At 40.5% G+C, this 25,000-nt stretch overlaps 4 protein-coding genes across 8 annotated transcripts; 2 read left to right on the forward strand and 2 right to left on the reverse strand.

Annotated features, from left to right (window-relative positions):
• Positions 1 to 4: 4 nt before the first annotated feature.
• si:dkey-71l1.1 (uncharacterized protein LOC569883 homolog) lies at positions 5 to 6,537 on the reverse strand. Its single transcript, XM_053617438.1, has 7 exons — positions 5,696 to 6,537; positions 4,515 to 4,582; positions 3,872 to 3,977; positions 2,527 to 2,649; positions 1,900 to 1,976; positions 914 to 1,016; positions 5 to 804 (listed from the first exon to the last, which is right to left on the reverse strand). The coding sequence occupies exons 1-7, from the start codon at positions 5,838 to 5,840 to the stop codon at positions 665 to 667; spliced, it is 762 nt and encodes a 253-aa protein (XP_053473413.1). The 5' UTR covers positions 5,841 to 6,537; the 3' UTR covers positions 5 to 664.
• A 111-nt stretch (positions 6,538 to 6,648) lies between these two features.
• ufc1 (ubiquitin-fold modifier conjugating enzyme 1) lies at positions 6,649 to 10,306 on the forward strand. Its single transcript, XM_053617443.1, has 6 exons — positions 6,649 to 6,807; positions 7,130 to 7,197; positions 9,409 to 9,472; positions 9,578 to 9,654; positions 9,759 to 9,849; positions 9,951 to 10,306. The coding sequence occupies exons 1-6, from the start codon at positions 6,685 to 6,687 to the stop codon at positions 10,029 to 10,031; spliced, it is 504 nt and encodes a 167-aa protein (XP_053473418.1). The 5' UTR covers positions 6,649 to 6,684; the 3' UTR covers positions 10,032 to 10,306.
• An 825-nt stretch (positions 10,307 to 11,131) lies between these two features.
• Positions 11,132 to 16,847, reverse strand: gig2p (grass carp reovirus (GCRV)-induced gene 2p). 2 transcript variants are annotated; one of them, XM_053617439.1, is made up of 3 exons: positions 16,509 to 16,847; positions 16,066 to 16,161; positions 11,132 to 13,178 (listed from the first exon to the last, which is right to left on the reverse strand). In XM_053617439.1, exon 3 carries the CDS (start codon positions 13,152 to 13,154, stop codon positions 12,504 to 12,506), a length of 651 nt encoding a protein of 216 aa, XP_053473414.1. In that variant the 5' UTR covers positions 13,155 to 13,178; positions 16,066 to 16,161; positions 16,509 to 16,847; the 3' UTR covers positions 11,132 to 12,503. The 2 variants fall into 2 exon arrangements, with proteins under 2 accessions (XP_053473414.1, XP_053473415.1); XM_053617440.1 differs by lacking the exon at positions 16,509 to 16,847 and having other exon boundaries at positions 16,066 to 16,286.
• A 419-nt stretch (positions 16,848 to 17,266) lies between these two features.
• On the forward strand, positions 17,267 to 24,577 carry fdxacb1 (ferredoxin-fold anticodon binding domain containing 1). Of its 4 annotated transcripts, XM_053617429.1 has the most exons (7): positions 17,267 to 17,289; positions 17,425 to 17,458; positions 17,596 to 17,893; positions 19,338 to 19,494; positions 19,694 to 19,897; positions 20,360 to 20,518; positions 21,703 to 24,577. In XM_053617429.1, the coding sequence occupies exons 3-7, from the start codon at positions 17,722 to 17,724 to the stop codon at positions 22,763 to 22,765; spliced, it is 1,755 nt and encodes a 584-aa protein (XP_053473404.1). In that variant the 5' UTR covers positions 17,267 to 17,289; positions 17,425 to 17,458; positions 17,596 to 17,721; the 3' UTR covers positions 22,766 to 24,577. The 4 variants fall into 4 exon arrangements, with proteins under 4 accessions (XP_053473404.1, XP_053473405.1, XP_053473401.1 ...); XM_053617430.1 differs by lacking the exon at positions 17,425 to 17,458 and having other exon boundaries at positions 17,284 to 17,304; positions 17,593 to 17,893; XM_053617426.1 differs by lacking the exon at positions 17,267 to 17,289 and having other exon boundaries at positions 17,355 to 17,458; positions 17,593 to 17,893.
• Positions 24,578 to 25,000: the final 423 nt, after the last annotated feature.

Raw genomic sequence — 25,000 nt, forward strand, 5'->3', positions numbered from 1 at the left:
TAGGTGTTTTACTAGATTTCCAATGGTGCATAATTTAAAGGAAAAGGAGCCAGAATAAAAATAAATATGTGCAAGTGTACAATATGGGGATGTGCCGATAATTGGTTGTACAATATATTCCAATATTCAGCACAATATCGATATCATGAACAATTCAAAAGTACCCTGTACTTGTTGCCTGCATGTGGATCTCTCTAGACTTACAGTGGTTCAGTTTGCTTTGCTGCCTATTGGATAAGGTTCGCAGAAATTGTGATAATAGCATAAGTACGGAATAAACACAAAGGGACGTGCGGTTCTAGGAACCGACGTCGGAAATAACAGCACGTCCTGAAGTGCTTTTTTTTTTTTTTATCTTCTTCTACCACAGCGGTTTGCAGATGAATGCATAATGAATCAAACGATAATGCTGCATGTTTAAAACTGCATATGTCTTTAGTAATTAGTCGGTCTCTTCTCCAGTCATTATCCTGTCGAGGTTAGGATCAAAAAAGGTCTTTTGAGGTGGCAGACGTGTCGTAGTTTGAGGAAGGGCAGCACCAACATGGAAGTGTTTCTCCGTTTGGACTCAGAGCTCATTATTTCTGTTGGTTAGCCTTGAGCTGTGATGAACCAGTCATTTGGACAGACCTGAGGATACTTCTGGAACTTTCCATTTAGACATCTAGCCGACGTTCACGCCGAGGCCGACTTGCAGCTTGTCTCCTCTGTGGTTGACGAAGGCCCCCATGATTAGCGTAGCCGGAAGAGGACACAGGCGCTTCTCCAGAACGCCCCCGATGATACACCGGCTGTCCAGCATACCTAACGCGAGATCATCAAGTTTGGATTGAACATCCTCAAAGGAACATTTCATACAGACAATGATCAGTTCCTTATTCATAGTAAAATGAAAGATGTTGGAGATTCTTACCTCTGAAGACCATGTTGGCTTCAGGTAAATCCATTTGGTAGCCAAAAGAGAACTTGGTCTCCTGGGTTCTAGTGCTGGCCTCAAACTCCACTCCGACCTGGATCTGGGAAGACGACTACAACTGTACTGTATGGGTTGCTAGGATTAGGGGTAAGGGGATAAGGGGTTGCTAGGATTAGGCTAACGATAGGGTTGTATACTATAGACGAAATACGACTTCGCAATTAAGCTGCCACCTATTGCATTTATGGCATGCTTTGTGATACACTATATCGCCCAAAATTTGTTTACAACTAATCATAACACTCATGTATGTTTGTTGAACATCTCAATTAAGATTTAATCCACCTTTGCTCCTAAAATAACCTCAACTCTTCTGGGAAGGCTTTCCACTAGATTTTGGGGGCGTGGCTGTGGGGATTTGTGTTCATTCAGCCACAAGAGCATTAGTAAGGCCATGCAACGATGTCTGGCGAGGAGGTCTGGGGTGCAGCCGGCGTTCCAGTTCATCCCAAATGTGTTCAGTGGGGTTTAAGTCAGGGCTCTGTGCAGAACACTTGATTTCTTCCACTCCAATCGTGGGAAACCATGTCTTCATGGAGCTTGCTTTTTGTGTACAGGCGCATTGTCATGCTAGAACAGGTTTGGACCTTTTAGTTCCACTGAAGGGAAGTGTTAATGTTACAGCATACATACATAGACATTCTATACAATTGCGTGCTTCTACCTTTGTGGCAACAGTTTAGGGAAGAACTACATATGGGTGTGATGGCCAGGTGTGCACAAACATTTAGGCATATAGTGTATATTAAAAACATCCAGCTTAATGTGACGTGTATAATTTTGCCCATTGGTTGGATCCTGTTTCTGTTGATCCTAATTTTCGTGATCCAATATGAAGTGCTTTAATAGAAGACTCGTTTTCATATTGGACCTTCTGTGATTATCCTCAAAGGAGAAGTCATATACATTAGAGACCACTGTACCTGCTTGTTGGCTCTATGATAATAGCTGGCATGGGCACCTCCTTTACCAGCATTCAACGTGGCGACCCAGTTGGGACCTGGAATAAAATATCGGAAAAAATCGTAAAAAAAAAATATTCCACTAGTGCTTATTTCGAAAGTTTGTACACATATATCATACTCTAGCTGAGTTACATGAACTTTAGGCACAAAAGAAGTTCAACTACAGAGTGACAGACAGAAGCTGTCAGGCACACAGAGGCAGGAGAGAGCAAGAGTAAACAGGTAAGGCGATTAATAGAAGGTGTTTGTGTATTTCTCTGTGTTTTTGTACTTCAAAATTACACCAGGTCATGTAACAAAACACACCGGACAGGACCGGTCATGACTGATTGGTTCTCTACACTGTATATTAGCTAGCTAGCTAGCTAGCTAGAGTTCAGGGCTAGTTTCTGTCAATCAGCCTCAGAGATGCGTAGATGTGCATCTGTTTTAAGCATACACATGCAGTTGATACGACCTTAATCACATCATTTTAGCTCACTCCCACTTAGTACTGGGCTCAAACTTTTGGTCCCAACTGTTTTCTTGACCTTTTCTCCAAGTACCTAAAAGATGCTAACAGCGATATAGGCTTTGCTCCCTAACCTGAGTATTGTCCAGCGAGGGTGAGGATCCCGCCTTCTTCAGCTCGCCCTCGGTGGTAAACCAACTCTCCTCCAAGAACCAGCTGTGGAGAGACGCTCTGGAGGAAGTGCGCCACCGTGATAACTGTCCCATGAGAAACAAGGACGTAGATTTCAGACAGTGACCCATAAAGATAATTAGAAGGTATTTAAAGAAGAGTAAGAAATGTGAAGCGTTTCAAAGGCTCCATTTCTTATGCTAGTAATTATGATTCATTTACCAGAATACTAGCTATAGCTATATGTTTTGCAACACGCACACTGTAACCATAACAATGTTCTCACCAGTACTAGCTAGTGTCAGCTAACTAGACTGAATTTATTAGATATGTCAATAATAATTAAGGAATTCAATAATCAATGACAGGGTGGTGTGATGTGGCTACTGTTACTGGTACCAGTACCAGTGATTATTTTCCTATATGTTGTAATATAATGTTTTGTTCCTTTTATACCACAGCAATTTGACCATTATTCAAGAACTCATTTTTAGCCATTTACACCGATCAGCCATAATATTATAACCACCTGCCTAATATTGTGTAGGTCCACCTTGTGCCACCAAAACAGCGCTAACCCGTCAAGGCACGGACTTCACAAGACCTCTGAAGGTGTGCTGTGGTATCTGGCACCGAGATGTTAGCAGCAGATCCTTTAAGTCCTGTAAGTTGTGAGGTGGGGCCTCCATGGATCGGACTTGTTTGTCCGGCACATCCAACAGATGAAATTTGGAGGCCGAGTCAGCACCTTGAGTTCTTTGTCATGTTCCTCAAACAATTCCTGCTGAAAGAGGCCACTGCTATTAGGGAACGCCGTTGCCACGAAGGGGTGTACTTGGTCTGCAACGATGTTTAGGTAGGTGGTATGTGTCAAAGTAACATCCATATGAATGCCAGGACACACGGTTTCCCACTGCCTACCGGGAATACCTCACAAGACCTGCTGTTTTGGAGATGTTTTAGACCTAGTTGTCTAGGCATCACAATTTGGCCAATGTCAAAGTCGCTCAGATCCTTACACTTGCCCATTTTTCCTGCTTCCAACACATCAACTTCGAGAACTGACTGTTCACTTGCTGCCTAATATATCCCCCCCCCCTCTGACAGGTTAACCCCACTGTAACGAGATAATCAACGTCATTCACTTCACCTGTCCGTGGATTTAATGTTACGGCTGATCGGTGTATAGTTACATATAATGTTATGTAATGTACGTGAGACAACTTCATTCCTGTCATTGATGCAAAATGTGCATCCTAACTGGACATTGAGATTAAATCCCTTCACAGAGGTTTTCGAGAATCGCACCAGATTCTCTAAAGATGTCCGGGTTGGCCATGGTGATGGCGGCTGTGAAGTCGCTGCCTCGGTACTCGGTCTCAAACTGCCACGTGACAAACTGCGACTGCACAGTCTAAAAAACACGGTTTAATTAAAGTCACTTGAAATCATTTCAACAGATCCAACGTGATATACAACATTTGTACCACATTGGTCGACAACCTGGAATACAGCTTTGGCTCGTATTCGCTCGCTCAGGTGGAATAAAGAGTGTGCGTTCAGGCTGCCAGATGAGTCCATTTCCCCAATGAGCATGGGCGAGCCCTGTGAGCAGAGACGACACTTTATAAACATCAACTCTTATTCATTTTATCCAGCCAGGAAGCAGAGAGTAATAAGCGAAACTGTGCTTACAGTGTCTTTGCAGTCTGTGTCTGATTGTAGGTACTCGACGTGGAAGCGGTACGTCGACGGAGCCACAGCGCTGATGTGAAACGTATGGCTGACCTGGAGTTTTAGGTTATATAAGCAATCACGGGTTTGCAGCAAAAGTCCACATTTACAACGATGAAGATTTAAACTGTTGCATCTACACAAAGCATCCCTTCTTTAAAAAGAAAAAAAAAGGAAAAAGATCAGCTTCTGGTTGTAACACATGCATGAAACAAACCTTGAAAAAGCTGCTTAGGGTTTTGTTTATGACCATTTTCACGCCTTCAACCTGCTGTGGAAACACGTCTAAACACACACACACACGGGGGGGGGGGGGGGGGGGGACAGTTTGACGTCATTTCAAATGATAAACAGTTTCAGAGCCAGCTCAAGGTAATTGAAAGTAAGGAATAAAACGGTTATCAGAAAATACTCGACAACAGGCTGGTGTGATCAGCCCAAAGCTGATTATTTCCCTACACTCTCAAAAATAAAGGTTCTTTACAGCATCATAGGTTCTACAAAGAACCTTCTTCTTGTCATGAACCATTTTTCATTGCATTAAGTTGAGCTATATGATTCTTTGGGGGTTCAAGAAGTTATTTACTTTTTATTACAAGTTCTTCTGAGCAGTGTATTGGCTCTTCAAGTGAAAGTGAACCCTAATTGGTCTTTCTGGGACATGGAATCATTCTTAAGAACCTTACTTTGGTTCCTTAAAGCACTTACTAACTGCTAAGATTTTTAGAGAACTTATGATAACATGGTTTCTTGTGGCACTTATGTGAAGAACCATTTCTGGGTTCTTTAAAGCACCAGGAAATAGACGGTTCTCTAAAGAACTCGGGAGTAAAAGGTTCTTTGCACAACTTAAAAGAGTTCTAATTGGAACCGTTATTTTTAAGAGTGTAATAAAACAGTGTTTTATTCCTCTTACCACAGCCATTTTCCCCAAAGATTCGAATTGTGTGTTATTAACGAGCGTAATGTCGTACTTTCTACCCATTTATAGTTACATTTACCATCGTGTAACATCCACAAAACCAGTTAGTTCCTTCGGAAAGGATTATATATATATATATATATATATATATATATATATATATATATATATATATATATATATCGCTTTGCACAGAGGTGCTTTAACTACCCAAAAAACTGCCCTTATACCTCCATAAGTAAGTTTCGAGTAAACAGACTTTCTGTTCATCTCCGAGAACTTGATTTTTTTTTAATTATTATAATTGTCTGCGATAATCAGACACATGCTGCAGATATAGTTAGCAGGCAATTAGTTTATTCCTCTCATAACACCTTCTGACCAATCAGAATTGAGAATTCGTCAGCGCTGTGGTCTTCACGTGGTATTAACGTGCTTTACTGTTCCACTGACAGTCCCAGGTGGATTTGTTTCACCTTTGCAGCTACGATGAAGGCCGTCAAAGCTGCCTGGGTTTGGAAGTCTTCCATCCCTCTTGTCCCACCTCGACAGGGGTCTGTCCTGGGGGAAAGGGGAATTCTGACGCCCAGGGCGAGATGACAAGGCCAATACGCTGCCCATGAGGAGACGCTCACTCACTTCCAGCCTGATCTGGCCAAATTATCTGTAAAAAAAATTAAATAATTTATATTGCAACATGCATGCTCAGAAAAGTGTGGATATTTATATATTAGTAGAATACATAACCAAATATTATAATACTACTAATAATAATAATTGCATTTAATCCAAAAAAAAAAGATGTTTAGGAATAAAAGTGATCCATATGACTGTTCATATATGAGGTAATAACATAACATTTGCACTCATTTGTACCACTTACTGTATTTGAGCATGGAACCTTTGAACACCGCCTGAACAAAATCACATTCTAACATTTATTAAATTTATTACCCATTGGCTTGGGTTTAAAAATGGAAACGAGTTCAATTTGAAAGGATGCTGAGAGATGCAGGAGGCAGTGCTCTGAAATAGAACGAAGCAAAAGGACCGTATCCCAAATGCGTTTGTTTTTCTATAACTAGTGCACTACGTAGGGCGTATCAACCTTGCCGTCATATACAATGTAGCGCACTAACGTAGAGCGCACAGAGCTGTTTAGGATTCAGCCCAGATGAGCACTCCGGCGAATTGACGTCGGGTGTAACCACAAAATATTCCCGACCGGACAATCAATCACTAAACATGATTCCGGTTTGACACGAATAAATATATATGTATTTTAAACAACAATACGCTTTTCTTAATTTATACAATATTGTAGTGCCACAGAACACTGTAACGTTTTAATTCCATCGTGCTAGGTTACGTTTTACAGTATAGCAGACATTTTTTAAAAAAAATCTCTGACGTCGGAAGCTAGGCTAGTCCCGTACTTCCGGTTTCCCCGTACCTTATTATCAACATGGCGGACGAATCCATTAGGAAAGTAGTTTCTCAAATACCGCTTTTAAAAACCAATTCTGGGCCGAGAGACAAAGAGCTGTGGGTGCAAAGACTGCGAGAGGAATATTTGTCTCTAATTAAGGTAAGACACATTTGTTTATTTATTTATTTAAATATATATTAACCGTGTTTAGTTAAAACAATTCCAGCTTGTCACTCATACGTGTCATTTCTGCACAGGCTTAATCCCAAACTGCTCTTTACAGGATTTATAGTTCACTACAAAGTGCGCAGTGTTCAGTTATACCCAGTGTAGTGCTCATATACAGTGATTAGTGATGTGTTTGACTGTCTGTTTATAACAGGGAACTAAGATTAGATACTTAATCTTATATAGTCTTAAAGTGTGTGTGTGAGAGATGTATGTCTGATGTGAAACGTCTCTGTATTTCCATGTGTTGCAGTATGTTGAAAACAACAAAGCAGCTGATAACGACTGGTTTCGTCTAGAATCCAATAAAGAGGGTACAAGGTAAGACATGCTCGAGAAATCGTGACGTCGAATGACGTCATAGATGAACTGTTTGCATATTGTTTCGTCATGATTTTATGATCAGAGTATCACGCTGATCTGAAGACGGTTACGATGGAACAGAATCGTGTTTATTCGCATAGGAAACAATAGACTAGAACTAATGAAGGTTGAAGCGTGAAATAGAATTAAATGAATTGAGCAGGCTGTATAGAACAGAGTAGAAAATAACTAACGTTAGAGATTGAAAGGAACGAATAGGAAATTAATAGAATAGGGATTGCTCGTTTGCGTGTTGTCGTCACGATTATCTGAGTAGCAGCGTGTCATAGGAGGAAGGGTTGTTAAGGCAGTCTGAAGACCGTTCGAAATAGAATTGAGTTTTATTAGAAGAATGTAGAATGGATTAATATGGAGTGAGTAGAATCGAAAAGGATGAAAAGAGTAGAATAGATTGAAATAGAGTAGAATAACTAGACTAGTTTAATCGTAATAGAAGCTAATAGATTATATAATGAATGAGTAGGGTAGAATAAAATAAATTGAATAGGCTGAACAGAATATTGTCCGAGTAGAAAAATAACTAATGATGAGAATGAATAACTAATGAATAATTAATGTCGAATGGAATGAATAGAAAATGATGAGAGGAGTATAATAGAATAAAATAGAATGAATAGATGTCGTCACGATTCTGAGTATCGATGTGTCATATGAGGAAGGATTGTTAAGACAGTCTGAAGACCAATAGAATAGAATTGAGTTTTATTAGAATAATTACCGAAGATTATAACTAATGAATAGTGTAGAACGGAATAAAATAGAACAAAAGAGGTTGAAAAAAAAGTAGAGTAGAATAAATAAACTGGTTTTTATCAGAATAGAAGATAATAGATTATAATTAACGAGGAGAATAGAATAAAATCCAATGAATATGAGGCGTATAGAATATACAGAATGACTAAAATTAGATAGAAAAGGATGCAATGGATAGAATAGAATAAACAGAACGAATAGAATAATATCAAATTAATAAAGTAGAACGAATAGAGAAATACAAAAACGCTAGAATAGAGTTCTGTCAGAAAATATCATTTAAAAATTTTTTAACATTTCTTCTAGAAAGAAGTCGCCTTGGGTCATGGCACCACATCTAATTCTACAGCGTTGTACATATTTCTACAAGAGCGTCAGTGAGGAGTCAGGAAACTGACGTGAAGGAAACAGTTACGGATGGAATAACTCGGTGGTTCTCAATCAGGGGGGCGCGGAGAGATGGGAAGGGGGTGCAAATTGTTTTCAAGTCAAAAAAAAAAAACACAGACAGGGCATTATTTGGGTACTCGGTGTATTTTATTGCTTTTCAAATAGAATGTGCATAAATGGAAAAACCCCACATTCCCTGTCCCTCTGTATTTACTTTTTGCAGGGGAGAGGCGGAGCTTAGCCTGCCTTTTATCTAGCTGTCAGTGCAGACCAGTGTTGCCAACTTAGAGACTTTTCAGACCCCTTTAGTGACTTTTGCACACGAAAAAGGTGCCTAGCGACAAATCTAGTGACTTTTTGGACAAACCTTAGCGACTTTCCAAATGTCCGCGGTACTGTCCTGGAAGCGTGAAGTCTTTCTTAACCGCTGCACTCACACCTCTCTCTGCATCTGCTCTGTTCAGTGAGAGGCCGAGAGCCCGAGATTTAACAACGTCATAGATAACGAGACGCGCCCTTCGTCCCAATTTACATCATTCAAATGTGAATATTTCTAGAACGCAAGACGAATGGAATGCATCATGTTTTACATGTAAAATAGTCCACGTTATTACAGCCTAGTTCTCTTGTTCAAAGTAGTTCTAGTGTTCAGAAACGTTTTTTGATCATTCATGTTCCATACGTGTCCGTTATATAGTTTTATAAAAGTTATATTTAAAAAATCATAAAAGTTATGAAAAGTAATTTTAAAAAAAATCTATCTATCTATCAAAAACAGATTATAGATTAGGTTATATATAGACAGATTTTATATAGAATAGATCATTATACCTGGTCTCCTTCAGTATGGGGGGGGGGGGGGGCGTGCCACATGATAGGGGAGGCTTTTAGTTACAAAAGGTTGAGAACCTCTGGAATGACTCATGGCAGCATTTGGATTTGAAAAAAGCGACCTGATCTGTGCGATAAAGTTGGCGTGTAGATAAAACGAACTCTTCTTTGCAGGTGGTTTGGAAAATGCTGGTACATCCACGAACTTCTTAAGTATGAATTTGACATGGAATTCGACGTAAGTACGTTTACCTACAAATCTGCGAGCCATATACTGTAGATCCACGTGTTCTTTAAAAATAGCTCCTGCTCGATGCTTTCTAAAATCCAACTCTGATTTAAGATTCCAGTCACGTATCCCGCTACGGCGCCTGAAGTGGCGATCCCTGAACTAGATGGCAAGACGGCGAAGATGTACAGGTCAGGATTTTTTTTCCTTTCTTTCTTTTCTTTTACTGATTCTTCTGTTTCCTTCCTGAAGCCAAAGTGGTTTGGAGAATGACCATTTTATTTCATCCTGAAAGAGGGGGTAAGATCTGCTTGACGGATCACTTCAAACCGCTGTGGGCGAGGAACGTGCCGAAATTCGGACTGGCTCACCTGATGGCGCTGGGAGTAGGTGTCTTTATTCGAGTTGATTGAGATTTGAATTGATTCAGAACGGATTCGTCGTACATGTTGCGTATTTCACTTCGTGGTGTTCTTGCTCTCCTCAGCTCGGACCCTGGCTTGCTGTGGAGATCCCAGACCTCATCTCTAAGGGGATAATACAGCACAAAGAGCAGCAGGGCAGCTGAAAATTTGAAATGATGCCGAATGATGCACCTGTCTTAACATCCTAACCGGCTAAATGATCAGCCTGGCAATGCCACACACACAAACACACACACACACACACACACACATTGTACAACGTGACTGAAAATCCACACACGGATTGTAAAGAAAGAAAACTGTTGACCCGAATTTGGGACCAGGCTAGATTATGGACTTCTTGTAAATGTAAAATGTTTTTTGTGTGTGCGTCTTCAACCCTGAATTAATGACACCAGATTAAACCAAGATAATGGCATTATAACTTGTGTTGCTCATTATGAATTTTCCTACATTCCTAATTAATCATGTAATCATCTGAAATTGTCAGAAAGTGACACGGTGGTGCAGTGCGTATCATTGCCACCTCAAAGCAATGATGTGTTACCCTCCGTGGCTCCACTCGTCAGCCAAGAAAAGGAATCTGAAGCTACAAATGGACACACAATCAAACTAGACAGTCAAAAGTAAGGAAATGTCCAGGTGCCATCTCTTCAATCTTCACCTGCCCAGTTTGGTTGAATCTGTGCCCAATTGTAGCCTCAGAGTCCTGTTCTTGGCTGACGGGAGTAGAACCCGATGTGATCCTCTGCTGTTGTAGCCCATCTGCTTCACGGTTTGACCATGGTGCGTGTTCCGAGATGCTTTTCTGCTCACCACGGATGTAAAGAGTGATTATTTGACTTACTGTAGCCTTCCTGTCAGCTCAATCCAGTTTGACCATTCTCCTCGGACCTCGAGGAGTTTCCGCTCACTGGATGTTCTTTGTTTGTTTTTGTTTTTTTTTGTGACATTCTGTGTAAACTCTTTGAAAATCCAAGGAGATCGGTTTCTGAAATACTCAAACCATCAAAAAACAAATCATCAAACAACCAACCATGCGAAAGTCATTGAGATCCCCCCAATTCTGATGTTTGATGTGAACATTAACTGAAGCACTTGACGTGTATCTGCATGGTGTTTTTTTTTTTTAATGCATTGTGCTGATTGGATAATGGCATGAATGTCCAGGTGTACAGGCGTTCCTTTTAAATACAATACCCTTGGTAGCTCTTCCCTTAAAAATGTAAGAAAATATGAATCATAGTTTTCCAATATTGTTTTATTTAGTTCATGAAGGGAGATCAAATCCATTGCATTTAACAGTCAACACTAAAACCTGATTAATAGGAGCTCAGTTTTGGGAAAGAAAGAAAAAAAAGATTGTCGATATAAGACTAGGATTATCACTATTTCATGGCAAGATATAACAAGGCAGTGAATGGAAGAAAAATTCTCTAAAACTATTATAATATTTTCATTGTCCATGTATGCAGATGTCACCTTAAAAGTCATATAACTTTGTATTATCCCAGAGATGCACAGAACAAATGTGATGTAAACAAATTTGCATAGATATCAATATGGGTTCTAAAGGCTAATGTGCAATAGAGGTTGTGCAGTTTGAATGAACCTGAGTTCCTTCCTGGTATCTTTGTTTATATTCACAAGAGTGAACATTTCATTGTATTTTGGCATTGTGTCTTGTGGCATTGCAGCACATGATTACATCTGTCCGGTCAAACATTGAAAGTGTCCATAGATGCTTCCATAGAAAGCTCTTTTCAAGCTGTTTATTACCGTGAATTCATTCATCTTCAGTGTGACGATGCTTTCGTTCGTTAAATGAAATAAAACTTTCATTTATAGCTTTGAAACGTGACTTTTGTATGCCAAGTCATCATTTATTCCCAAAAATGTACTCGCGATTTAAAGTTCACGGTCGAAATTTCGCAGATTTTGTCCAGTGGCGAGTGGTGAGCTGGCTCGATGAAAAGAGCCGGAGGGGGTGGAGTTAAAATAACACAAAAAAACTCCTTTAAGGTCATAAAGTCAAATCGAGTTGCAAGTCAAGGGGCAGATTTAAGAAAGTGACTTATAGATTTGTGATTCATACAATCAGAAAGTTGCATGACACAATAACTCAATAACATAATACAATAACTTCTGACAGGAAATTACCTCCGTAGTGGAACAACCTAATAGTGGCACCCAAAAAGCAGAGTTTTCAGCATAACACCATATGAACATCTTCATATTTAAAAAGAGGGTGATATTAAACCACCTAAAAGACTAGGGTACTAAGACATATTCAATTATCTAATTAAAGAAAGTGCTAGAATAAAATGGACAGGTTAAAAATCCACAATTCCCCCCATTCCCCAGAGATGTTTGGTTTCCCAAGTTGCTTTAAGAGGATGTGCCCTTGATAAAAAAAAAAAAAATCATTATATGCCCAGCGATGAACCGGGGTATATCCGTCAGTGTTCCTGGGATTGGCTCCGGATCCACCGAGGCCCTGACCACGATAAAGTGCTTACTGAAGATGAATGAATGAATATATCACTATATCAGAACATCTCCCTATTACGGTATACTGCTATGTCGTTCTATCATCGTACTCTGGTTCGGACTTCCTAGCCCCAGTGATTGCACTTGTGTTTGGTCATCAGCGTGCAGATAGTTTCCCCACAGCCCCAGCAGGTCTGAACATTATGCTCGGGAACTATTTTCCACTTGCACAGCTGGCACACTTGCGGGTTGGCGGCAGCAGCGGCGGCTTGCGGGGATTTCTGGGCGAGTAACTGTTTGAGCTCATTCAAAATGGTGGTGCTGGGTGCCAACCCGATATCGGTCACCTCGATGCGTTTGGGGTCCCACACGCAGTCTTCCTCCAGGCCACTGGGAACAGCCTTCATACCACATTTGGGTGGTACCCAGGCCGTGTCGTAGCCATTACTATGCCAGGTCTTCTGCATAGGGTGGTTATCTTTGTCAATTTTCTTGACTTTTCCACAGTCGACGCTCAGCTTCAAGACCACGCGATCGGTGACGTGAGAGTTCAGAGGGTAGCGCTCGGCTTTCTTCTGGTTGCGGCTCACGTAAACCCCAGGCCCCAACATCCCATCTCGGGACTGACGGAAGCCATGTTGGATGATATGGCGCGCTGCTTGGACGTTGGTGCCGTGGTACATGGTGTAATGCCTGCCAGATTTGGCCGCTTGTTCCGCTCTGAGGTGGCGATCCTCATCGTAGTCCACTTCCCAACCATAGAAAGTGACTGACATCTTTTTTTATTAATATTATTTTCTCTGTACCAAAAGAAATAAAAGTACATTGCAATAAGCTGATAGTGTAAATTCTACAGGAGTTCAAGTCAAGTCTATTTATCATTTTCACAGTATGCCAGGACATACAGTTGTGCTCATAAATTTACATACGCCTTGCAGAATCTGCAAAATGTTGTTAATTTAAAATAAATAAATGAGATAATTAAAGGGGTCATATGATGCTTTTTAATATTTTCTTTACCTACAGTGTGCAATGTATCTGTTTTTGCATGTATAAGATCTGCAAAGTTACAAAGCTCATAGTCTCCCACAAAGGAATTTATTCTAACAGAGAACACTACTCCAGACCTGCCTAAAACACCTCGATCGGAGTCCAGATATTACGTCCGCGAACGTCTACATCACAGTTTGAAATATCAGCATAATGCCGCCATCATTTTTAATTAATTTATTTTTTTTTAAACTGTATGTTTTATGTTGTCACTTCAGGACATCAAATTATGAAGAAGACAAATTAAACCATTATAACATCATATCTGAAAGTCTAAGAGAGTTACACAATAAAAAATTGGTTCTGATTGATCTGCTCGATCATCCGCATTTTCAGAATCTGAACTCTCGAACTGATACGGTAAAACCGACGACATTATTAACTGTGTTTATAATTGCTTTAGAAGCCTTGGAAGCTGAAGCTCGCGATTATGGTAAGGGGCATTACATTTCAGACACACGCTTGAGGTTTTTGGCCAATCACAGCACAATTGGTCAACTGGCAAATCAGTATGTGAAAAATAATGTTTTTTTTGTTGTTGTTTTTTACATTAAAGCATGTTAACCTATTCTATTACACCCAATAAACAAAAATAATGAACTTTTAAAATCATCATATGACCCCTTTAAAATTGCATTTAGTTTTTTATTTAGTCCTGCCCTGAATAAGGTATTTCACATAACAGATCTATACATATAGTCCACAAGACACAATAATAACTGAATTTACACAAATGAACCAGTTCAAAAGTTTACACACGCTTGATTCTTAATACAGTGTGTCATTACCTAGATGACCAACGACTGTTTTTATGTTTTGTGATAGTTTGTGATAGATTGTTCATGAGTCCCTTGTTTGTCCTGAGCAGTTAAACTGCCCACTGTTCTTCAGAGAAATCCTCCGGGTCCTGCACATTCTTTGCTTTTCCAGCATCTTCGGCATATTTGACCCATTTCTAACAGCGGCTATATGATGTTGAGATCTTTTTACACTGAGGACAACTTAGGGACTCGTACACAACTATTACAAACGGTGAAAACATTCACTGATGCTCAAGAAGGCAACACGATACATTAAGATCCAGGGAGGGGGGTGTAAACTGTTTAACAGGATGATCGGTGTAAACTGTTATTACTCTTGTCTTCTGCGAAACATGTAAGAAATTGCATGTAGCTTCTGAAGGGCTACGGAAGTCCTAAGAGGCCATGCATTATTCATTTTTTTTCTGTTGTTTTCTCGTGATCCCGACATAACAAAAGCTGTTTTCTCATGGTGTAATTTTATTGTGAGAAAATCTCCTCCATTGTGAGTGGGACTGGTGTTACATGCATGTTGGCATCGTCGCCATGATAAATGTAATAACTGCCAGCTGCAGAGATGGAGTTTATCTCCACATTAAGAGAGAGAGGGATGTCCCCTTCTCAAGTATCAGACACTAATGTGGAAGTCGTCAGTCCTGCAGGGATGATGTATTTTTCTAGGCCACGTAGAAGTTAGCATCACCCTGGTTCCCTTGACAAAAAGCCAATAGGATTTTTCTATTGGCTTTTGAATTATTGCTGAAAACAAGCTCTGTGACCAACAAAAGTTTATGATTCTTACATATTTCATTCATTAAGATAAGATTCATAAGATTTTGAAGCCTATACACTCGCCAGAAGTAAAAAGCTAATGTTGGGCTATAAACGAACTACACCACGGTCGCATGACTTCAACGTCATCACCGCTACGCTTCCGACAACTCTTTCAATCTTTATTTAAAAAAAAACAACAACAACAACAATTCAATTGGGAAATACTATAAATTGAGCAATCTACAAGTTGGAACGTTTGAGTAGCAAGAGCGCGAGTATAAACACAACGAGATGATTTTACTCTTCGGCGTGATGACGTTTAATGTCCGCGACAACTTCTGTAGTTCCATTTAACCACTTGTTAGCAACCGTCTTTTTCAAGCTTTTTTAAAAAAAATCCTGAGTGAGGTATTACTGATGTATTTTACGGCGTTGTATAAAACGTGAACATATATTCAGCTTTTGTTAACCACAGACCTTAATTCAGGCATTAAACAAACAAACAAAAAAAACATTCAAAAAACCCCATTGACTTCGGGATGATGGATGTCTAGTACATATGAAAATTAAGTCGAGATCACGAGAAAACAACAGGAAAAAAGTAATAATGCATGGCCGCTTAGGTCTTCCGTAAAGGGCAGTACTAAATAAACAAAAAATAATAATAATAAGATCTTTAAACAAAATAATAACAGAGGTACACTCCCGGAACATACTGTGCTGACGTCAGAGGAGGCAGACAATTGTTTACGTCTCACAGGAATAAGGAAAATACAACACCGACCAACAAATTAGCACCAGAAGTACTAAACACATCATACTTCTTTTTTTCCCCCAAAAAATATAAACATATTTAATGTGTTTCAAGGATTTCAAGTGGGGGTTTAATTATCTAATGAACCTTTACAGAACCCTATAAGAGTGTAGGTGAGAATAAATAAGTTCGAGACATGAGCTTCAAAAACTGAAGCAAATAATTCATAGAGAGAAAAGAACAAACCCGAACAATATACAAAACACATCCGAAAAAGTGTCAAGAAATAAGCACGACATATACACTGACCTGGTTTGAGTGCTCCTTCTCAGCCGGCATATGTGCCAGGAAACTTTCGTTTTCGTTTCATTTCAGCTCCAAAAGTGGCCTTTCCTCTTCCTGTAACTGAAAACGATACTCTTCCATATCCACTTATTTAAAGCAATAACTTTAGGAGTGTCTATTATATACTTATGTATTATAATCCATTCTAAAAACAAGAGCTACAGACAATCAAATCAGATTTGAGTAATTACTACTACTACTACTACTACTACTTATTATTATTATTATTATTATTATTATTATTATTATTATTATTATTATTATAGGTAACAAACCCACTGCTTTGAATGGAACCTGGAAGCTGCCCCAAACCTACACAAGGCACTGTTTTGTGACTTGTGGAATATAGCTAATTAAGTACAATATATACAGCGAAATTTCTTCCATCAAGTGTCCAAACAATGTACCTTGTAAACTCCTAGTGCACTTTAACAGCTTTTAGCATCATTTCAGACACAGCCCTGGCCACTGTCATAGACCTTCATTCCACCTGGGTCACTTTAGTTAGTAGGAAACTCAATTGAAAAAGCTTGTCTTAACATAAAATATTCGCATCAAACCGAAATGTTCACCTGCGGTGAATATTTAGATGCATTCTGATTATATTGACGCTTTTCGTGGATGAGCGAGCGTCCTGTGCGCTTGATATTAGAAGACTAAAGTTAATGTTGAGTTACTGGATATCAGTAAAGGGACATGATGAAACTCGTTGAATTAAAAAAGTATTGCTTTCTTTTGTTCTTTCTGTCCTCATTTCTCTCTCTCTCTCTCTCTCTCTCTCTCTCTCTCTCTCTCTCTATTCCCTATTGTCCGCCTGTCACCCTGACAAAAAAAATAATAATCATAATAATAAAAAGAAAATCATCAACGATACATGCGCAACTAATTCCAGGCACGTCGAGAGCACAAATCACAAAATCTTTCAGCGGTCATAAAATATTTTTGGATTTCGATGCATTATTATACATCATAAATCATGCCACACTGCTCTACCCTACAGGGAAGTGCATGTACGTTCAAGTGCATGCTTTTAAAAGTAAAAAGTATCGGCAATACTGGCCCTGTATTTACTTAGTATTGGATCGATACCACATTTTGTACCACCTCTAGTGTGTACACTTAGCCCTAGCCATGGTTTCCACCCGGACTCATCTCATTGTTACTCTTCAAACCGATTTGCTAAAATTTGTAAGCTAAAAAACGGTATTTAATAATAATAATAAAACAATAGTTGTTTTTCAGTGGACGTGTAAATATTTGGTACATGTTATATTATGTGGTTTGTTTGATTTTGGTCTCATTTGCGGCTCTTTATATCGAAAGGGAAGGAAATTTGTGTTGGCTGTGCGGTGGCTAGGTAGCGAATTTGCATCTCTCTCTCTCTCTCTCGCGCGCGCGCTAGGCTTATCATACAAAAGAGCTGTAAAAGCTCAACCACTAGCTGTCTATTTTTAACCTGTTAATCTTTATCCTATCCCCCTCTATCATCAGTAGCGCTCCACGCTTCCTCTCTCCCTTCGAGACGCTTCTAGAAAGATAAATAAAATGGAATCGAGGATGCTCGGGAGGATTTTCCTGTCCCGGTGAAGCGCACTCTGAGAGAAGTGTGTACTGGTGAAGATGTCGGAGAGGCTGGAAGTGCTCTTGGTTGGAGAAGGGAACTTCTCCTTCTCGGTGGCTGTGTGTGAATCGGGTGAAGTTGCGAGCATCACCGCGTCCTGCTTACAAACCGAGCAGCAAGCCGTGGCTCAGGAACACGCTGCCCACAACATCCAGCGCCTCCGAGACCGAGGTGAGACTTTCAGCATCACCGTATAGTACCATCATCTCCTCAAGAGCTTTAAAACAACAACAACTATAGACTTCCATACTAAATAGTAGCCGGGATAGCACGCGACCAACGCGCGTTGCCATGGCGACACTCTATCCCGCATACTCACGTACTATGTTTTCAGACTTTCCTATATAAATATGTGCTTTGCATTGAAGCATGCTTTGTTTTATTTCTCTCTCTCTCTCTCTATATATATATATATATATATATATTAATTAACAGCTTAAAGGTGTTATTGTTTCCTATTAGTATAAAATGTCTCAGAACAAGTGTTCTGGTTTGGAAACCTGACTTCCGGTCCGGAGTGTGTGACTTCCGGTCCGGATGGTTATAATGCCCCCAGTATAGTGACAGGGACACTATACTGTAAAAACAAACAAACAGCATTTTGGATGAGACGTTAAACCGAGGTCCTGACTCTCTGCGGTCATTAAAAATCCCAGGACACGAGTAGGGGTATAACCCCAGTGTCCTGTCGAAATTCCCCCACTGGCCCTTCTGTATCATAGCCCCCTAATAATCCCCATCTCTGAATTGGATACATCACTCTCGTCTTCTCTCCACTAATAGCTGGTGTGTGATGGGCGTTCTGGTGCACTGACGCCACCGTCACATCATCCAGGTGGATACTGCACACTAGTCGTGGTCGAGGAGATCAAACCACCCCTCCCCTAGAATGTAAAGCATTTTGAGTGTCTAGAAAAGCGCTATGTAAATGTAACCGTAACTAACCGACATTAGAATGATTCCTGCTCCGCCCATGTTCATGAAGCTCCACCCCCAGGATTTACCATAGCCAGTAGAGTGTCTCTAAAATGACTGACAGGAGTCGCAGCCGCCACAAGCAAGCGTTCCCGAGCCATGACTAAATCCATCGGGGGGTTTTTTTCAACTTATTGTCTTTTTGTTTTTAAATCATGTTCTAAATATCTTTCAGGTTATTTATACAAGTAAGGAGTGAAAAAATAAAAAGACTGTTTGATCGTTTGATAAGCAAAAAAAATTTGACTTTTGATTCTATGTTTTGGATATTAAACGGCAGTGCACGCCAGGAGCACAATGCTTCGGGGCATGCTTTTGTAGGAAAATAATCAGTGACGACGACTTCTTATATCACAGTTCGCCAAAAGTTACAATGATTTATTACTTGAAGAACATGCTTCGACATGGGAATTTTTTTGTACATAGACTTGTATGCTTGCGTGGGCTTTACTACGGTGCCTGTCATTTTTTCCTCTTGTGAAGGGTGATAAGTGGAAGGATTTGCATCCTTTTGTCCAGTGAATTGTGTTTCCTGGAGTTAGTTGCTATGGAACAGCCTCAATGCATACTCTCACTAATCTGTATACACACAGGTTAGTGCATACAGATTATACAGTGTGTTTGTGTGTGTGGTTTTTAGGCTGTACAGTGCTTTTTGAGGTGGACTGCACATGCCTAAATGAGCACGAGGTCATCCGGCGCCGTGTCTACGACCGCGTCATTTTCAATTTTCCTCATTGTGGGCGGAAAAGCGGCGTCAAGAAGAACCGTACTCTCCTGGCCAAATTCTTCATAAGGTCAGACGTCTTTCTCTTTTCTTTTCTTTTCTTTTCTTTTCTTTCAAAGGGCCGTAAAGGCTTTGTTTAGACATTATGTGAGCCTGTGAGGGTTACACAACAGCTAAGAATGTTTAACACGGTCGCTTGTGATGCTGCACGCGAACTCTCGAGCTTGCACAATGGTTTTTGTGATGTTTTTTTGTTTTTTCCTTTCTAGCTGCGCTGAAGTGCTCAAGGCCGGCGGAGAAGTGCACGTGGCTTTATGCAACGGCCAAGGAGGCACTCCATGTGACAACCCGATGAGAGAATGGCACAACAGTTGGCAGGCGGTCGCCATGGCAGCCGAGGCCGGCCTCATTCTCAGCGAGATCCGTCCGTTCGATCGCGACAGATATCAAGGTTACAAATGCACGGGTTACAGGTAAGCGGCCATTTTGCCCTAAGTGCCTGTAAGTTTAACCTGTGTATCAAGTCATAGCACATTTCCTTTTTCTTGGAATATTTCCAAAGTCATTTCCAATGACTCAGTTTCTGTAATGCACGTCAAAATTAATTTGGATATAGTACAGAGGTTATAATAGAAACAAACAAAAGTAGGGGTTATAGCCGATCTTCTCTTGCAATCACTCTTACCTGAGTGCACACGCAGCTGACCAGGAGTATCGCCAAGCACAAGAATAGGGTTTGAGATTATATACAAAATGTAACCAGTATTCATCTTCTTTTTTATTTATTTTTTTATTTTTTGGATGCACTCGTATTTCATATTCCTGAAAGGAAGAAAAAAAAATGTAAGGCACGCATATACGCTCATCAGCATGGCAGTGAATAACTGCATGGCTTTGAGATGAGGCTTATTACATGCTCTTTAATCCCTCTGTAGGAGTCAGGATAAAGGTTTTCATGCAGAAGGGGGGCTGAACCACATTTTTACCCAGAGCTTGCCGTACACAATGCCCGAGAAACTCAAAATGGACGTCGCAATCGGGAAGGAGATGGTTCGTTTTGAGCTTCCCCAGGAGTTGAGCGAATATGTGAACAGGTAAGTGTTAAGATCTTAGATACACTATTTCCATAATTCCATCATGTCCTGGAAATTCATCGATTATTTTTCCAGTTATGGAAAAACAACATGAATATATATATATTATAGAGATATTAGGAAGGTTCTGGAAAGTTAGGCTGTTAAGCCACATGGATTGTATACTGTACAGTATATTCTCAGCTGAAAGTGAGGGGGGGAAAAAACACAGCAAGGTGAGGATAATAATGAATGACGTTGATTGTTTTCCAAGAGCAGCATGTTCTGAAGTGTTTTATTCCTCTTGTACAACAGAAATTTGCCAACAATTACAATCACAGCACTGTGGTATAAGGAAACCGAAAATCACATGAGGGTCACTGTGAAGAACCAATTACTCCGCAGAGTGAATACTTAAATATATTAAGTTGACCAGGGAAATACTATCGAGACAATCATTTTAACATTGGACACATGGTCAGAGGTTAGTGTAGTTGGAAAGCTGGGTATATTTATTGGGGCGGTGGGGGCTTAGCAGTTAAAGGCTCTGGGTTACTGATCGGAAGGTCGGGGGTTCAAGCCCCAGCACTGCCAAGCTGCCACTGTTGGGCCCTTGAGCAAGGCCCTTAACCCTCTCTGCTCCAGGGGCGCTCTATCATGGCTGACCCTGCACTCTGACCCCAACTTCCTGACAGGCTGGGGTATGCGAAGAAAACAGTTTCACTGTGCTCTACTGTATACGTGACCAATAAAGACTCATTATCATTATTATAAATTTTCTGGACTTCATTTTTGTCATTCAGCCTGACTATTGGTCATATTCTGCTTGGTCCTTTGGAGGGGATTCTGACTAGTTAAGCATGCCTCACTTCTTTTTTTTTTTTTTTTTTAACCAGCCACTGGTCTCTGTTCGAGTAAGAATGTATAGTTTAGTAAACCCTCTGATCAAATGAATGTTGGTTGAAAAAAAGCTTTGTGTAAGAGTGTGTTGGTTTCAGTCAGTCAGCTAGGGGGTCATATCATAGGTATGTATCCTGTTTAAATGCCAGAGAGTTTCCAGCAGAACCAGTAAGCCCCATAGGAACATGTGAGACATCTTAAAGATGAAGTCCAGTCACCTTGAGTCACTCCTGCTAGGCAATCCAGAATGCCCTGAATGACTGGAACTTAATAGTCATGCTGTCAGTCTTTCCTCTCTATGGCAGGGATTTCCTCAGTCGGCAGTCGCGCCATCCTGTGAAACTTGTGCTGGAGCAGTTGCTCAGAGAGATCAAATCCTCGTGGCCTGTGTGTTCAGTGAGCGGCAGCTTTCCAGAGTTGCTCAGCTGCTCCCAAGAGAAACTCCGGGCTTGCGGCTCAAACCTGAGCTCCTCTGAAGTGTACTGGATCAAGCCAATTGAGACTCATCCCCTTGACCAATGTGAAGATAGTGAGAAGGATTGTGAGCCAATGGAGGAGCAGCAGTTCCCCAGCAGTAGCTATATGCTACGGCCATCTTTGTTAGTGCATGCGGAGGAAATTATGCAGCGTGAGGATTTTAGCCCCGGTACCATCTATGCGCTCAGTGGGTTGGTTTATCAAAGAGTTCCCATCTCTCCAAACCGCTCCCCTGTTTTCCATCAGCTTCTCCTCATCGCTGTTTTACCTTCTGAATCCCAACCTGTCCAGAGTCTCCAAAATAATCTGGAAGCTTTGCTTTCTCATTACGACGTCTCGTTTGAGAAGGAGGATCTAGGTGAGGAGCATCGAGCGTGGCTCAGTTCTCGGGAGCTCCACAATTTTGGCCAAATAACTTGCGTCCCCATTCCTCGAGCTGAACGCCAGGTCTGTAAAAGCTCCGTTTTGACCTTGCTGCTAAATCTGGACCACCTAGCAACCCTGATCTTCTCGATCCCTGACTGGCGTCTACTGTGGACTTCGGATCCACGCTTCCTGGCAAGTTTTGAACCGGGTATCCAGGTGCCTTCCCCATTTCAACCGTTCTCACTCTACCCACCGAGTTACACCCATGACGTGAGCTTCTGGATGGAGCCAGACACATTTGACGAACTTGACTTTCACGAGGCAGTCCGCATAGCCACGTGTGGAGCTGTAAGGGACCTACAGCTGGTAGACCGGTTCCGCCACCCTCACATGGGACACGCTAGTCTGTGCTACCGGTTGGCATACCAGTCACCGGATCGCGCCCTGTCCCGCACCCGAGTGCTGGACCTGCAAAACCAGCTGCGCATGTTGCTGCCTCTACGCTTGAATATCACCCTCCGGTAAATCCAGGAATCCTCAAGAATGCAAGAACATTACGCAAGTACCTCACCCTAAGGTAAACACGAGAGGAGCCTTACCAATAATGGTTACACTGGAGATTTTCTTTTGGACTTGGGTCCAGATATCCAATCAACCATTTTTTAAATACTTCTCATGGACATCAATCTTTATTTATTGAATTTTACAGGTCATATTTTTATTACAGAGATCCTGTTGAGGTAATCCAACTGAAATGAGCTCCTAGGATTAAAGAAGATTTGTAAATGCTATAATTACAGTGTGTTCTTTGGGGGTTTTCACACTTAAGCCTTTTTTTTTTCTTTCCATACCCAAGGCTGTGTGAACCAAAAGACCTTTACATCTTGTACTCTTTTAGAGCGTTTCCACACCTATTACATTGTGTGCCGGGTCAAAGGAAACGAATACCTTTGGTCAATTTGCTGTTTTGTTTGGTTAGGTTTCAGACTACAGCACGTGAATGGTATGTAGAGCTGAAAACGATCTCACAGAGTCACTGGTCCATGCAAAAAGGTAAACCATCGGCAAGTGCTCATAGTAATCACCCGAGCATGCAGATCACGGCGCCGGTGCTTAATATATGACGAAATAATTTATTAAATTATAATAAAATTAGTTTTAAACAGCATTTTATTTTTCTTCAGCCGTGATCCAGAACACTGTATGTGTGGTGTTGTTTTTTTTCCCCCTAAGCTCTGTTTTTTGGCTCAATTAGAAAGACATATTTTATTTATTAACGTATTTATATTCCACCCAAATGATAAATATCCAGATGTTGCACACCTGGTGCAACAGATTGTACTGTAATGGGGGTATAACAAGTCCACACCCAGGGGAAACAATATCATTGGCTTATTATCACAAAATAATTCCTTCAGAGCAACAGATCATTTGTGCAGACTTGTTCTTATTGTTGTTTTAATCGATGCATCATTTATGTCTCTAGGTGTTTGAATACCTTCTGTTCTTGATGTATCAAAAAGGCATTCCTCTGCATGCATGACCAGCTTCAAGCCAGTAATAAGCAGCTGATGTTTATGCACTGAACTTAAGGAACCAAACATAAAATCTATAAAATCTTATTTATCATATTAAACGTTTTCATTTTCTTCTGGTTCTTTAAAGATCTTCACGAGGATGCTGCATGATCTTGTACATGACAAAGACGAACATTTTACTTATTTGGATGATTGTTTATTCTTATTCGATGATGACGATTTGGATTATATTTACGTGAATATGTTTGTAATAAATACACCACTGGACAACATTGCGTCACATTGGAGATTGAATGTGTGTGTGTGTGTTCTTGCTTTGAATTCCAGTGATTGATTCTGAGAGGGAATGCAGGTTGAAGCTGGTTTCTCTGCTCTTAGAAATTTTGATTGAATGTTTTGGTTACACAAGATTTATACAATTCGGACTAAACTTTCCTATCCCGGTCAGAGTGGTACCACCCTCCAAATTCGATTTTAAACTCTATTTTCAGCCCTGACTACATCGAAGTAGAAATGCTGATCAGGTGGAAACAGTAGTTTCGCAATAGTTCATGCGAGCTTGCACAGTTGCCCTCATACCCACACATCTTATCGAGTTTATCCAGATAGCGGTCAGTAAAGTCTGGTGGATGTCCTGGAACGCTCATGTTTTGGTGCTTTTTTCATGTTTGCTGCCCTTTGCTTTAATATCTCAGTAACGGCTTTCATTAAAGGAAGGGCCAGACATCTTGGCACAGACAGTGTAACATAAATCTGCAGGAAAAAATATAACAAAATATTTTTACTGGATTGCACCTGAATATGATGCACACTAGAGATAATGATACGAGCATTCCCCGATGTTCATTAATGATCTATGCATTTTCCATGAAAAGGGTTTTATCTTCGTAGTCATAACAAGCGCTGATCAAAGCCTAGTAGATGATATTTGATGCTGTATCCTTTAACAAGTTTGCTGTTACGTGGATTGTTGTGGGATTTTTGTGGAACCAAGCACAACAGTACCACCAATGCATGTAAGGAAAATATACATATGAAGAAGCAAAGCTTGTCTTACTCTTTTCCTCCTATTTTTCTCCCCAGTGATGGATGATTACTCTCTGTTAGATTACCAGCCACTGATGGCATTGGCATCATCGGGATTTAAACTGGTAATGATGGAATGGAAACAAGTGAGAGGAGGAAGAGGTTTAAATAATAATAACAATAATCAAACCTTAGT

Source organism: Ictalurus furcatus, chromosome 28 (genome assembly GCF_023375685.1).
Source record: "Ictalurus furcatus strain D&B chromosome 28, Billie_1.0, whole genome shotgun sequence".
Classification (NCBI taxonomy): Eukaryota; Metazoa; Chordata; class Actinopteri; order Siluriformes; family Ictaluridae; genus Ictalurus; species Ictalurus furcatus.